At 36.0% G+C, this 15,769-nt stretch overlaps 1 protein-coding gene across 5 annotated transcripts in view; it reads left to right on the top strand.

The window, feature by feature from the left end:
• The window catches only part of UBE2E3 (ubiquitin conjugating enzyme E2 E3), a 105,622-nt gene that overhangs the window by 79,758 nt on the left and 10,095 nt on the right, over positions 1-15,769 (top strand). For 3 of the 5 annotated variants that reach the window (XM_029226089.1, XM_029226086.1, XM_029226088.1), the window contains exons 4-6: positions 6,251-6,383; positions 10,289-10,436; positions 12,101-12,739. In XM_029226089.1, the coding sequence (XP_029081922.1) occupies positions 6,251-6,383; positions 10,289-10,436; positions 12,101-12,198 (379 nt within the window). In that variant the 3' untranslated portion in view covers positions 12,199-12,739. Of the gene's footprint in view, positions 1-6,250; positions 6,384-10,288; positions 10,437-12,100; positions 12,884-15,769 lie in introns of those variants that run through there. The other 2 variants (XM_029226087.1, XM_029226090.1) reach the window with 2 other exon arrangements.

Here is a 15,769-nt window from a genome sequence, read left to right as displayed (position 1 = left end):
TTTAAAAATTGTATAAAAAAGCATTGTGTTAAGAAAAGGATATTTGTAAAAGGGAATCTGTTATTAAATTAAATAAGCATTTGAGAGTTCTTGTGGGGAATCACTCCAGTGCTGTGTAAAAGGCTAGTGTTTATGACCCTTGCAGTAACAGTAATTGCTGAACGAATATTCAAGTGATGAGAAAATGGATTTTGCTAAGATCAGTCCTCTTGCTGCTAATGTTTAAAATATTGTTACTCATTAACAATAAGAGCAGCTAGTAACAGAAAATTCCCAGGTGCAAGTTTGTCACTCTATCTAAACTTTCTGCCTGCCTTTTACTTTTGTTTGTTTTGTGCAGAAGATATAATAGCTATGGGAAACATGGTATTTAAAGGGAGGAAAGTAATGTTTGCAGGGGAAAAACAGTAAAATAAAATACTACTCTTTATCTTAGTGGTATTTAAACAAAAAATTTACGTCCTCAATTCTGAAATTTAACAATTGATCTTTCTACTTGGCATTAGCAAAATATTGAGGTTGCAGTAAACAAAGTCCCTGTTAACTTTGTCTCTGCTTTTTTCTAATTTGACTCAGAACTGGAATGAATTTTACTTCTGCTGTATCAGTGAAGTAAATTACTAAGTAAATGAACCCTTTCTTATGAAATTAGTACATGTTTACCCCACTATCTGAAAGTAGAGTGTCCCTGTAAAACCTTTTGTAAGCCTAAATGATGTAAAGCGAAGAAGCAGTTACCTTAGGACACATCTTGCTAATGGCTGCACAAAATAAATCGAGATAAAGCACAGATGCTTACAGACACAGTTCAAAGCTATGGAGGCTTGATGCTGAGATGCTGAGTGTAGTTCCAGGGGAAGGAGCTTGGTGGTGCCACTCTCCCTGTCTCTAAAATGTTCACTGCAGAACAGACTGAACGCTGTTTTTGCTTTTCACCTGTTTTTGTAAAAGCGAAAATCTTCTTTGGATCTCTTTTGGTTGGTGAAAACAGGTACTAATGTAAGTCTTTCATAAGAGCAAAGAGCATAAAGGGAATTTTTTAAAAGCAGGGGATACCCATTTAAGGAAAAGTTCCCTTTCTGCTTCCCCCTTTCCTCTGCCATTAAACATGCTCTATGATAGGGGTCCCCAACCCCCGGGATCTAATGCCTGATGAACTGAGGTGGAACTAATGTAATAATAATAGACGTAAAGTGCACAATAAATGTAATGTGCTTGAATCATCCTGAAACCATCCCCCCTACCCCCGGTCCTTGGAAAAATCGTTTTCCACGCAAACGGTCCCTGGTGCCAAAAAGGTTGGGGCCCACTGCTCCATGAGATCTCTCTTTCCTCTCCCCTTGGGCAGATCCCACAACTCTTTAGTCACTTTGAGTTATTAAAATACATCTGATTTTCAGGGCATAAAAAGCCCATTTCACCGTAAGTTGAAGAGCCTGGTCCACATCTTGCAGCCTCATGGAGCTTCCAGTTCTAGTGGGAGACGGACAATAATAAGTAAGATAAATAGATAAAATATATGTTAGAGAGTGATAGATGCTATGGAGAAAAAATAGAAAGGCGGGTGAAATGTGTGGAGACTGTGACATTTTAGATAGAGTGGCCAAGAAAGGCCTCACTGAGAAGGTGGCTTTTGAGCCAAGAAAGACCTGTAGAAGGTGGTGGCGCAAACCATGTGGGTATCTTGAGGAAGAGCATTCCAGGCAGAGACACTGGTGCGGAGACCCTGAGGTGGAAATGTACATTTTAGTTGGAGAAACAGGTTGCTGTAGCCAGTTGAGCGAGGAAAGGAGGAGCAGATAAGAAGGATGGTGGTGGTTATGGGCCTTATAGGTCAGAAGACTTTGACTTTAACACAGAATAAGGAGGTAAGCCGTTGGAGGGTTTTGACCAGAGTCCCGTGATCTGATTTACTTATCGCTCTGCCTGGTTGTCATTGAGAATAGAATACTGTGGTGGGGCTTAGGGTCTCAAGTGGAAGCAAGGAGGCTATTGTAATTAACCAGACAGAGAATGCTGGTGTTTTCAATTATGGTTGAGGTGGTAGGAGTAGGGAGAAGTAGTAGAATTTGAGGTATGTTTTGAAGATAAAACCAGTGGAATTTACAGGAGGTGGGATAGAAAGAGTGTTGTCAAGGGTGAGGTCTAGGTGTTTGCCCTGAGGAACTAGAATGATAAAGAGTTGCCATTAGCTGAATTAGGGAAGCTTGTAAGAGGAATTGTAATATCTGGGATTCAGTTTGGGGCATGTTAAACTTTTCAAAATTACTGGATACAAAATATTAGAGTTCAAAATAAAGAGTGTTTAGTAGGCATTTAGATGTATAGCTCTGGAATTTAGTATAGAAATGTAGGCTAGAGATACAGGTTTGTAGGTTCAGAGCTTACTGATGCTGTTGGAAGCCGTAAAACTGCAGGAGATCAACAAAAGAGTAGATGTAGTTAGAAAGGAGAAGAGGTTTAAGGACTGAGCTCTGGAGGATTGGCAATATTTAGAGGTTAGGGAGATAAGGAACAGCAATAGTGATTGAGAAGGAGAAGCAAAGAAAGTTAGGAGGAAAACCAGTAAGTATGTTTTATTCTAGCAACAAAGCAGAGAAAGTATATCAAGGAGGAAGAAGTGACCAACTGTGTCAAATGTTGCTGGGCCAGTCAAATAAGATGAAGATTGAGAAATGAGCATCGAGTCTAGTGATGAGGTCACTGGTGACCTTGGATGAGGGCTGTTTCAGTGGAGTGGCGGCGGGAGTTAAGAGCCTGTTAGAGGTAATTGAAATGAGAGCTGGAAGGGGTAAAGGAATCGTGGTTAGTTTTTAAATAAAGATTGGGGAAGTGGCGCTTGTAGCATTCTTGCGGGCATGATTCACCAGAGAGGGAAAAATAGATGATCCAGGATGGAGTGTAGAATTGCTGGAGTGTTGTCCTTTTGGAAAAGAGAAAGAGAGAAGATTGAGAACTAGTGAAAAGGTGTGGCTAGCACCTATCTTGAGATTGTCAGCATTAGCACCCATTTTCTACTCAGCTGTGAAGCCTCAGTGGCAGGTCAATTACTAGCCTATAAAATGTTACGTTTGAATTAGGGTGGAGTCAGTCGTGCCTCCAGCACACCCACACACACCCTCCTTACTGCCCCCAGCCCCCCATCTTGATTAGCAGGGGGCACCTTTGTGAGAAGGAAAATGGGGGCTCTTACTCCAGGCAAGGCAGCCAGCAAGAGCTGGGTTTTTAGCCCTAAATCACCTTAGGCTAGGTTCCTTAGAACACAGCCATAATCTGCAACCCTACTAGGTCTACTCCAAAACAGTAGGGAAAGTCACATTTCGTATCCTGCTGCAATAACCATATCCTTAGTGTCTTGTAGCAGAGTAGCATAACTGAGAAGACAGCAAATTTAAGAACCAAGAACTTGGTGTGGGAATTCCAGCTCTTCTACCAACTGGCAGAGCAGAGTTAAAATGGATCGCTTACTTTCTGTGAATTGGTTTCTTCAAGTGTAAAAGGAGGGGTTTGGCTTCAACCAGATCCTTTTCATGCTGAAATTCCGTGATTCATTAAAATATAGTAATCCCCAGCCATCTGAAGCATAACATAGTTCTTCTGCCAAGAACCAAAGAATATCACCGAGGAAATTTGGTTTCTTTGGAGAATTGCTCTCCTTGGGTTCCTACCCAAGTAAGTGTTTGCAAAACTTGACTGGAGATTAAATTACACATAGTAGCACTGAAATTATAAGAGGAAATACAAATATAGCAAAACTATTGAAGTCAATAGAGATTTATTCAGACTTTGTCCAAATTCTCTGAGTATTTTGTAGCTGTGGGACATACAGAAAGTTATTTAACTCTCTGAACTTTAGTTTCCTCATCTAAAAATAGGAATGTAAATAATAGTACCTACTTCATAGATTTGTAAGGAGAATTAAATGAGATATACACTGTGGTGCTTTGACAAATGCTTGGCTTATTATGAAGTAAACCTTAGCTGCTCATCATCGTCGTCGTCATCTTTATTATCAGTGTGTGACATGTGTAGTTTAAAACATTTTAGTATAGCAGCTGTACTATAAAAGTCTCATACTATAATTTAATTTTATAACGATTACTTTGAGTCATCAAGGGAAAAATTAACTTAGAAAAGGAAATGCCATTGAATCAGTTTAAACTTCTTTTTTTAAACAAAATTGGTACTTCATTTTGTATGCTTTTAGTTACAGTGAAAATTCCCTTGAGGAATATACCTGATTCTCAGATGATGACAGAACAATGAGCCATTACTGTAATTAGTTCCAGTTGCTGTGTATACGTAAAACTTAGAAAATAGTATTTTTCAAAAGTGCATTTTCCCTAAATAGGCCATAAAAGTAAGATTTTATAGTTCATATATATCTGCCTTAAAAATAGGTTTTTGAAACATCCTGTAAACATTTTGATTGTACCGTCAAGTTTTCTCCACCCTTTCTGTATGAACTGTTGTCAGAGTGATTATTGATAGCATCGCCTACTTGATGTTTACAGTCTGCAGTGTATGTTTTACAGAATTAATAAGCTATAGTTAAATCATTTAATGTATACCTGAATGTCCTATTGTAGTTAGTGTGGTTGCTTTATCAATGCTGGTTTGCACTTATATTAAATCAAACATGCAGATCATTTATAAACTGATGGTCATTTTAAAAGAAGAAAAGCTTTATACATAACTTAGTGCAGAAAGTCAAGTTAGTCTATAGTGTAAAGGTTAGAGAAAAATGGAAGTCTGTAAGGTAAATTTGAAAAGGGTTTAAGGGGCATTGGATGTGTCTTCCTAACAAATAACTGTGAGTTTAGACTTTATTTGAATTATCTCTCATTGTAGTTTATAAATGAAATGATGGTGTTGAACACAACGTAATGTACTTGGGGTTTAGTAGCACCTAGCACTCAGACAGACCTTGAACAACATTCCCACTAAAAGGAACCAGGACTCCTTGAAGAAATGGCAGATTCCAAGGATGGGAGCCTGGAACATATCGTTAGGCCAGAAAATAAGGAAGTGTTCAAAAAAATGATGGTGGCCTATCACAAGGATACAGGGTCATTTTGAAGGTGTTCCCAGTGGCCAAATCTGGGGTGATTTGAGTGTCAAAATAATTAAATTCAGTAAGAATTCTAAATCATGAGGAAAAAAGATAGGAATCCATGAGACCTCACCAACAATACACATACATATTCATAGAATCAGGAGAAGAGGGGGCTCAGGGGCCACCTGGTAAATGTGGAGGAAATGCTGACGTTGGAAAATTATGATTTTATCACTATCATAGTAAGGTTTAGTTTAGCCAAGAATCACAAGTCGATGTTAAATCTAGGGGAGAAATTCTGATGAAGAGTGGGGGTATTTGCAAAGGTTACTTATTGGTTGCAGTAGGAAAATTGGACAGCACTTGATCTGGATAGTGAAAATTAACATCACCAGTGTGCCTCTGGATGTGACACCCTGAGGAGAACACAGCATCACTTACATTCTCTTCTAGCCAGGACTGAACTACCTGCATCTAATCATAAGGAAACATCAGACGAGTTCCAAATGCTGAGCATTCTATTAAAAGAAAAACTGTGTTCTTCAAAATTATTAATATTATAGAAGGCAAAGGAAGGCTAAAAGGCTCTATATTAAAGGAGACTAAAGGCACAGGATGTATAGATGTTTGATCCCAAGACTGGGATCTTGTATCTGGAGGAAAATTAAGATTTTTTTCTAAGGCCTAATTGGTTCAGTTGACAACATTATTTTGTAGATTGTAGGTATTGTATAGATTTTACTTTTACTGAAATTGTAGCTATATTGCAGTTGTATTAGAAAATGCACCCTGAAATATTTATGGGGAAAGGGCCATGATACATTCAACTTACTCTCAAATGGTTCAGAAAAAAAGCACTTTGTGTGTTGTGTATGTGTGTGTGGTTTTTTTTTTTTTTTTTTTTTTTTAGGAGATGGAGAGGGGAGAGAGGGAGTTGATAAAGCAAATGAGCAAAATGGGATTCTGGATAAAGTTATACAGGTGTTCTTTGTTTTTGTGATTTTTCTGTAAGTTAGAAATATTTCCAAATATGTTTATACACACATGCATGCACAAGTTGGTTGAGACTTATTTCCTTTATACTTATCTCTTATTGTTCTAGGTTGCTAATTTACCTTTGATACTTAATTGGTTTAAGATGTTAAGTTCATTGATCACAGATATACACATTGATTTTTAATTTCTTTTAAATAGTGCTGGGCCTAAAGGAGATAACATTTATGAATGGAGATCGACTATACTTGGTCCACCAGGTTCTGTATATGAAGGTGGTGTGTTTTTTCTGGATATCACATTTTCATCTGATTATCCATTTAAGCCACCAAAGGTAAGAACCTAGAATTGCATTCTTTAATACTTATCCTTTTCCACAGTCAGTTTATTCTAGGGGATGGATGCAGTTTTTTTTATTTAATTGTTTTTCATGGATTATACAGAAACTCTCATGTAACCAAGGATTTTAAAACTAGAAGTAATTAATTTGTGTCTTTTACAAATAACTTTGTAATCAGCAGAGAGTTTGTTAATTGTAAATAAAAGTATGCCACTTTGCACATCAGTAAGCACATAAATTTTAGATTTATGATATGAGAAAAAGTATCTTATGAACCTTGCTTAAGAAACCTGTTGGGATAAAAAGTAAATTTGTCTGACAGCTTCCGGAAAGAAGAGTTAAGTAACTTGAATCTTGTGTTAAATACCCTATCTTTATAGATGAGCAAAGACTAGAAACCTATAGCAAAGAAGAGAGAACTCGTACTATTTAATAGACTTATTTTGTGCCCTCTGTAAGTATGATGCATTAATGGGAGTGAGGGCGGCTGGGTGACGTAGGCCTCCTGTTGTCTCTGAATGTGAATTAGGTGGATAACAGCGAGAAGGGTTGAGTTGTGTCTTGTGATCACTGGCAATTATTTTTCAAGTCTTAAACATAACAGTTACTTGAATAGCTTCCTCCTCTGACTTCTCCCAATAAAATAGTCAAGCCAGCAGTTTTTACCATCAGTATTAAGCCTGAGCATAATTATGCTGTAGTTAGAAAGACTTCTGACATGTCAGGGAGAAGTGTTATCAAGCCCTTAACTGTCAACCTAGTTCCTTATGTTCCCTTCACTATTTAAAATATATGTAGCGATTTAATGCCTGCCTCACGTGCACGTGTGTTATGTGTGTGTGTGTGTAAAAATAAAGGATTTTTTTTTTTTTAAAGAAGGCAGATTGGTTCTCCCTTATCTAACAAGGTAACAAGAGTTCCACCTAGTGGTATTTACCTCAAATTGCAGATACCAAGTTTCCCTATCACCTAGAGGTATTGGCTCTCAACTACAGCTGTCAGTTTTTGAGTGCTTTACTTTGTGGTTCCATCAGAACCTAAGATCTTTAAATGATTGTCTTATTTAATGTTCTCGGGTATGTCGAGTATCTCTTGCTAGATCAATCAAAGAAAGGGACAAAACCCTCATGTTAACAACACTGCAGATTGTATTCACATTCAAAATGACACATGTTAAAAGCCAGTATATCATTAACTATTCAGTTTGCCTTCAGTGCTTAAGTCTTCTGTATTACAGCAAACAAAACCTTAGCAAAATAGCACATGACTGTATTTATAGTGAGGCTTATTTCTACTTCCATCATTTTTCATATTGGAAATTGGTTTTAACGTGGTAGCAAAATTAGAAAAAAGTTTGTAAGATTTAGTTTTTATGAAATTTTTATACATGAGGGAAACTTTGTTAAAGGAAGAGACATTTTTCTTAGAATCTTTTAGTGGGAAATAGAGATTGACTAGCATACTTCTGTATATGATTTGTCATAATTATTTTGGTTAATATGGCTATTTATTAATTTAGCATGTTAATTTTTTTGCTGAAGTCTCAATATTTTTATTTTCTAACCCTTTAATGTTGATTCCTTCCTCTCCCCTAAGATATCTTATGCAGTATTATGAAGCATTCTTCAGATCTATAGTTGGACAAGTGAAAAAGAAATAAGACTTCTGCTGTATCTTGGTTTAGGTATAATTATTTCTCTACAGTTCTGCTTATTTTTGAAGTTCAGATAAGGTGTTGAACTTCTTGAAGAATAATAGAAATTTAATTCTCTTCTGTTCATTGATTGTTAAAAGCTGAAAGGAATCAGAGTATTAATTGTGTTTGTAAGCCATGCGTATCTATTGAGTAGTCAGCTGTCAATGATATGAACATACATTATTCCCATATTCTGGAGCAGGGCTGCCTAATAGAAATATAACGCAAGCTACATGTGTAATTTTTTATAGAAACAGTGAAATTAATTTTAATAATATTTTACTTAATCCAGTGTATCCAAAAATATCGTCGTTTCAACATGTAATCAATAGAAGCATCATTAACGCCATATTTTACATTCTGTTTGATATTGTCTTTGAAATCTGGTATGTATTTTACACTTTTAGCCCATCTTAATTCTTATAACCACACTTTAAGAGCTCTGTGTAACTAGTATGTACTGTGTTAGAACAGTTCTAGAGTTATATACAGTAGTCCCTCCTTATCCTCAGGAGGTATGTTCCAGGACCCTCAGTGGATTCTTGAAACCACGGATAGTACTGAACCCTATATGATGCTATTTTTCCGATGCATAAATGCCTATGATAAAGTTTAATTTATAAATTAGGCACAGTAAGAAATTAACAATAACTAATAATAAAGTTAGAGAGGTTATAACTATACTGTAATAAAAGTTATGTGATTGTGGTCTCTCTCTGTCTCAAAATATCTTGTACAAACTTAATGCCTCTTCCATCGTAACTAAGCACTTATGCCTGTAGCGTTTTCAGCTTGAGGTACAACAGCAAAACTAGCACAAGTGTTTTTATCCTTTTATAATTTCATGGATAGAAGACTCATTCTTACCATAGATCTTAGCAACCTCAGTGTAGAATTTTTTTTCCTTCCCTTGTTAAGTCAAAAACTTTCACCTTTTGACTTAAAGCAGGAATTTTAGAGCTTCTCTTTGGCAGATCTCAGTTGCCAGCATCACTACTCTTGAGCTTTGGGGCCATTATCAAATAAAGTAGGGTGACTTGAACACAAGCCCTGCCATACTGCAGCAATTGAACTGATAGCCAAGATGCTACTTAGTAGACTGACTGGGCAGGATTATGCTGGACACCCAGGCAGGGTAGAGCAGGACAGTGCAAGATTTCATCATGCTTCTCAAAATAGCACAAAATTTAAAACTTATGAATTGTTTATTTCTGGAATTTTCCATTTAATATTTTTGGACCCCAGTTGACCTCAGGGGTCCAAAACTGAAACCATGGGAAGCAAAAGTGTGGATAAAATGAGTACTACTGTGGTCTCTTTCTCCTCCTTCCCCACTACGCCAGTGGTTTCTTTCTTGTTTTTAATTATGCGTCCTTATCAGAAATACACTTTTGAGTGCTTTAAACATTTTCTTCCCAGACTCCACTTGGGAGATCACAGTACATTGCTAGTTCCAAGGGATCAGGAACTGTCTTCTTTCTTTGCAACTCCAAATTAAGAATTAATCACCCAATTTGTGTTTGTGTTTGTTTGAAACTGGTGAGTGTTTGTTTCTATGGTTTATTCTCTTTTTTCACATATCTCAAGGATATAATAGTTTCCTTTATTCAGTAGCTTAAGACCTTACTTGTTTCATTTTACTGTCTCAGTCTAACAAGACAGTGAGCCATTTGTGGAAATGAAAGTCTGAGAAGTAGAAAGGCTGGTGATTTCACCAACCTTCTCCAGTATTTTCTGACACGTGGCAAGAGATTTAGCTAAGTTGGTGACCTTTTTCTACTGAGAAACGAACGTAACTTTAGTTTTATGTTTAAAAAAATTCTTCACTAGTTTCTCTTACCTTTGGCACCAAAACGTTTCTGTTCTCCCTCACTTCCTGTCTTTAAATAGTGGTGTATGTGTGCATGCCCACACATACATTCATAGAATTACCGTATCGTTTGTTTAAACAATTCAGCGACTCATTTGGTTTAAAAGCAATATAGTTCCAGCTATACTGGGTAAAAACAATTTCTTTGAACTGAATTAAATAAATCCATTTAATTTTGCTATTACTTAAACCTAGTGTTTGTTAGCTCTTCGATGAAATTATATGCTATTTGCTATGATCTGTGATATGTTCCACTTCATATTTGCTAGTGAGAGTTTTAGTTGGTAATAAAGCTTTTTATTTTCTTTCTGTCTTTAATGTCACTGCCCTTAGGTTACTTTCCGCACCAGAATCTATCACTGCAACATCAATAGTCAGGGAGTCATCTGCCTGGACATCCTTAAAGACAACTGGAGTCCTGCTTTGACTATTTCAAAGGTTTTGCTGTCAATTTGTTCTCTTTTGACAGACTGCAACCCTGGTAAGCAGATTTTTATTAACACATACAATGAGGCTACAAAAACTGCAGTTTTTTCAGTTTAAAGTGAATTTGAGAAGTAAATGCTGTTGGTAGAAAGATCAGCATAAAACACTTTTTGAGGAAATTATCAATGCCATTTCAATTAGAATAGACCAGAAGTTTCACAATAACTTCGTTTAATTTGTTAATGGCGTACTACCCTATAATTATTTTCTCCCTGTCATTGGTGACTCTCTGTTTTCTAAATTAATGGAGTTGCACAAACCCCTTTTGACGCGAGTAAAGTAATGTTTCTTACACCACTGCCACCTTCTCTTGCTCCTTCCATTCTGCCATGTGCTTTAACGCAGCCTCTCAGTAATGAAGGGCTTCTTGTTCTCCCTTCCTTTTCGGGTTATGGTTGGTTGTATTAGATGTGGTAATAGTCGATATTAAAATGACAGCCGATGAGAGAGTTAGACTAGATTATGATTATAAGAACTCAGGTAAAGTCATTAGTGCATAATCTGTAAGAAATGCCTAACAGCCACACATGATCTTTAATGTGGGTAGCTGACTTGAAAAAATAATGTTTAGACCTGGGATTTCGCATATGCTCTCTTACTAAGTGGTCATTTTTTAAAGAAGTTGGCTTATTTTTTCTAAATATTTAATCAATCACCAAAGGTTATTACTGTTATATCAGGCCTAGCAGTTATACATATACCCAAAATACAGATTGATAGATAGATAGATAGGTAGGTAGGTAGATAGGTAGGTAGATAGATAGAATGATATATAGAAGGATATTCATTGTGGCATCTTTTATTAAAGCAAAAGATTGTAAATAACCTACATACCCATTAATAGAGGATGTAGCTTAATGAGGTAGCTCTATGTGAATGGATAGAGAAAACTCTCTAAGATATATTAAGTAAAAAAGCAAGGCACTGAAAAAAAACACACGTGCGTAACAACATTCTAAATGCTTATAAATGTGTATAATGTCTCTGGGTAGAAATGCTGTGAACAGGTATAAATTATTTGCCAGGAAGAGAAACTTCTGAGTAGTTGGAGTCAGGAGGGAAGAGAGCTTTACATTTTACTGGCTGCTGTTTGGTGTACTTCAAATGTTGTACGTAGTACACAGTACACCTTTTCTGAAAAATAAATTCAAAATAAAATTTACATCTCAGATTCAATTTCTCACTCAGTACTATTTAAAGCAAAATGGCAAGTAAGCTTTCAAATGGAGGTAAGGGTAATGATTTAAGTTGTGTTATTGTACAGAATGAAGGAAATATTTCATTCTGCATAGCATTGCATCATAGGACCTGAGTTTGGAAAAATTAATTTTTAAATATCCGTAGAAAAACAAATATCATCATCTAGCACACTTTTATTCAATAAAATGCTGAGTGAAAAATAGTTTTTGTATATTAAAGGCATACACATTTTTAAAAATCAGATTTATTAACTCAACATTTATTTTTTAAAGAGGCTTTTCTAATTTGAATATTAAAATATAAAGATGATTATGTTACTTTAAACATTTTTCTTCTGAGAAATTAGCCATTATATATCAAGTTGCTGCTGAAAAATCAGCATTTCAGTTCAGTAGACTATTAGAACCGAACCTTTAAGACACCATATAATATCTTTTAATGTTCTTTCCACTTTTCCAGCGGATCCTCTGGTTGGAAGCATAGCCACTCAGTATTTGACCAACAGAGCAGAACATGACAGGATAGCCAGACAGTGGACCAAGCGATATGCAACATAATTCACATAATTTGTATGCAGTGTGAAGGAGCAGAAGGCATCTTCTCACTGTGCTGCAAATCTTTATAGCCTTTACAATACGGACTTCTGTGTATATGTTATACTGATTCTACTCTCTGCTTTTATCCTTTGGAGACTGGGAGACTCCCCAAAAAGGTAAATGCTATCAAGAGTAGAACTTTGTAGCTGTAGATTAGTTACGTTTAAAACGCCTACTTGCAAGTCTTGCTTCTTTGGGATATCAAAGTGTATTTTGTGATGTACTAAGGATACTGGTCCTGAAGTCTACCAAATATTATAGTGCATTTTAGCCTAATTCATTATCTGTATGAAGTTATAATAGTAGCCGTAGATGACTAGGAATTACGTCATTTGTATTAAACCCAGATCTATCTCTGAGTATGTGGTTCATGCTGTTGTGAAAAATGTTTTACCTTTTACCTTTGTCAGTTTGTATCGAGAGGATTTCCTTTTACCCTTTGTAGCTCAGAGAGCACCTGATGTATCATCTCAAACACAATAAACATGCTCCTGAAGGCATAGTTTCCTGTCGTAATATTTTAAGTCAGTCTTGTTAGAAGGTGTGTCTGAGATGATTGTTGATGAGATAAAAATGTGAATATGAAGATTAACTACAGAGGACTAGTATAAATAAATCATTTATTAAATTGAAAACATCTGAAGTCGTATAAATGTGTAGAGTTTTTTTCCTTTAAGTCCTAATGAGAGAATACATGAGTTTAAATATACAAAACTGCGTTTTTTAACCATTGGTCTCAAAAAAACATAAAGCTCTACTTTGATAATATGATATTTGAGCCAAAAATAACATGAAATCCTGGCTTACAAGATTTTGTTTCCAGAATGATGACTTCTGTCCACCATTGGGCAGCATTGTCAAATAACTTTAATCTGGCAGCCCTTCTGTGTCTTTTCATGCATTTTTGACTTCTAATCCTGTTCTTGAATTTTCATGGTGTTTTTGGTGTGCGTTACCATTCTTATTATGCACTTGTCCAACAGATATAGGCAGAGACAGAGATGAACATAGAAACCCTTGTCTGCCCTGAAGGTAGACTAGAACTCTGGATTACTGTGCAGTTGTGGCATTATTTCTCAGTTGAAAGAATAGGGAATTTTAAGGGTTTAATAGGTTATATGAATTCCTTCTTTCTAGTTATAATTATTAAATATTAGCTTTCTTATAGGAGTTTATTTTTCAATATTCAGATTGGTCAACAGAGTATAAATGGTTTTTTCTATGACTGGGATAGTTATTGAGGTAATTCTCTGGTCATGTAACCAAGGTTGTGGAATATGGGCAAATGTCTTCTCCAGTCCTAAATATGGAAATAAAATACCACCCTAAAATTTATAGGCTGGAATTATTAGCATAAAGATACATTGCTCCAAGATAATAAAGTAAAACATTTCTAGTTGTATATACCCTCACAAAGAATAATGGATTCCTACTTGAGTATTTGTCAGTAGAAGTCTTAAATCAGGGTAAAAATAAACACTTCTATATCTGTCTTTCACTTAACGCACACCCGCCTCTCCGCCCCCCGCCAAAAAAAACCCAAAAAGAATCTCTCCACGTTACAAAGGTACACCAAACAGGCTTAGGCTTATGAAAACCTCTGAGCCTTTACTATTTTGAGTTCAAGTTAATGTGATGAGAATGGGCATCTTTTATGTAAGCTATAAGGATTTCTATGTAGATGAGCTGTAGAAAGTAGTTTTTACCCACTTCCAATATTGTACATTCTGCATCCTAGGTTAATAAACTTCTCTCTTAGTCCTAGGAAAGCATTCATCATACTGAATATCAGGATATTTGGAGATGCTATCCTTTGACTTCCTTCACTTGCTATCAGCCTAATTACACCACCAAACTGTTTACTTGTAGGCTGTGTCCCGTACTCGCCTGGGACAGAGTGGAGAGAACTGGTGACATAAAAATATTTGTGGCTCTTGCACGAACTACCTTTGTGGCCTTAAATAAGACACTTTCATCTCTTATGTAAAACTCAAAGAAGTTAATTTCATTATTTCCCTGTTCTCTATTAGTCCTTAGTCCTCAAACTCAGTCATTCTAATCTTACAAAATTTGTTATGCTTGTTCCACTTTCTCTTGCCGGGATCAGGCCACAGTTTCAAATGGACTGAGTAATAAGTCATCATTTCGGTTCCTACTATTAGGCTCTCTTAAAATTCTGAATTTTTAAAAATCTTTTCTATATTTGATCCACTTCCCAGTTACATAGATGTCCATCCATGTGTACTACAAATAGGTTTTTTTTTCCCCCATGGAACTTTGTTCTAGATGTAAATTGTGATATTCTAAAACCTAGACTCTTTCTTATTCATTAAGAGCACATTTTACAAGTCCAAATGTAATGTTGTAAGTACTCAAGAATGGCCATAGCACCATGTACCCTGTTGAGCCTGGAGTGTTCTAATTATGATCGTGTGCCCTCAGAGGGGCCATGCAGTGCACAAACCACTACATGCCAGGCTCCGCTTAGTTACTGAGGTGCCTCATCTTGTTTAATATCCCTCAGAAAGCTTCAGGAGAGAGACACTCTGATGGACCTCAGTTGACAGAATAGAACTGATTCACGGACAGGTTAAATAGCTTGATGCAGATTACACAACCAGTATGATGCGGAAGTACAGCCCCCGTTCTTTACCACTAGGCTAAGAGTTTTTGTTTATAGCATTACAGTTAGTATTTAATATATATATGTTTATATGTAAAAGCGGGTATACATAAATTAGAAACCTTCTGAAAGGTAATCTATAAGATAAAGTACAATTTTGCATTTTAGTCAATCCTTATTTTAATCTTCTATTTTAGTCTCAAATGGAACCTTACAAAATAAGCCTTTACTAATTGATTCCAATGAATACGAGGTATGTTTATTTATCTTCTGTCTCAGACATTGGTCATAATACTTTTAATATCACTGGCTTCCCTTTTTTAATTTGGAAAATGAGATAAACGATGTTATTTTAAATTTACTTAACCGTGCATCACATGACCACATCAGAAGATATATATTGATAAATTTATCAATCATTTAATGATGACCTTTTTCAAAATAAGATACATCAGTTATCTAGACATTGCCTTTTTTTTTTTTTTTTCCCCTAAACTAGGATATCCTAACATGTCACAGGGATAAAATTCGTAGGTTTGATTTGGCCCGTGTGTGTGTTAAGTCTTTCTAATAAGGACGTGGAGGTGCTGTGTACTTGGAGTCAGTCCTCTACTTGCCCATGTGTGTTCTTACAGCACTACAAGAATGACTGCATTGTAAAACTCAAGTCAGTTTCAGTCCTGTGGCATCACATAGTAAGCTGTGTCCTAGTCATGTTAATGCAGTACGTTTGCACATCTTCAGCTGACATACAGTGGTCTTTGGACAGAATCATGGCATGATTTGAAGCATTAATAATTTTCATAAAACTATTGCAAATGATTTGAAGGGGTTGAGCTAATGATTCTATAATAATTATCCACTTATATTTCAGTTAGTGTTTCTTACATTAGATGAGTAGAATATGTA

This window comes from Monodon monoceros, unplaced genomic scaffold (genome assembly GCF_005190385.1).
Source record: "Monodon monoceros isolate NGI ecotype Baffin Bay Population unplaced genomic scaffold, NGI_Narwhal_1 Super_Scaffold_16, whole genome shotgun sequence".
Taxonomy (NCBI): domain Eukaryota; kingdom Metazoa; phylum Chordata; class Mammalia; order Artiodactyla; family Monodontidae; genus Monodon; species Monodon monoceros.
The sequence above is the reverse complement of the archived record's forward strand: the minus strand, read 5'-3'. Positions and strand labels throughout refer to the sequence as shown.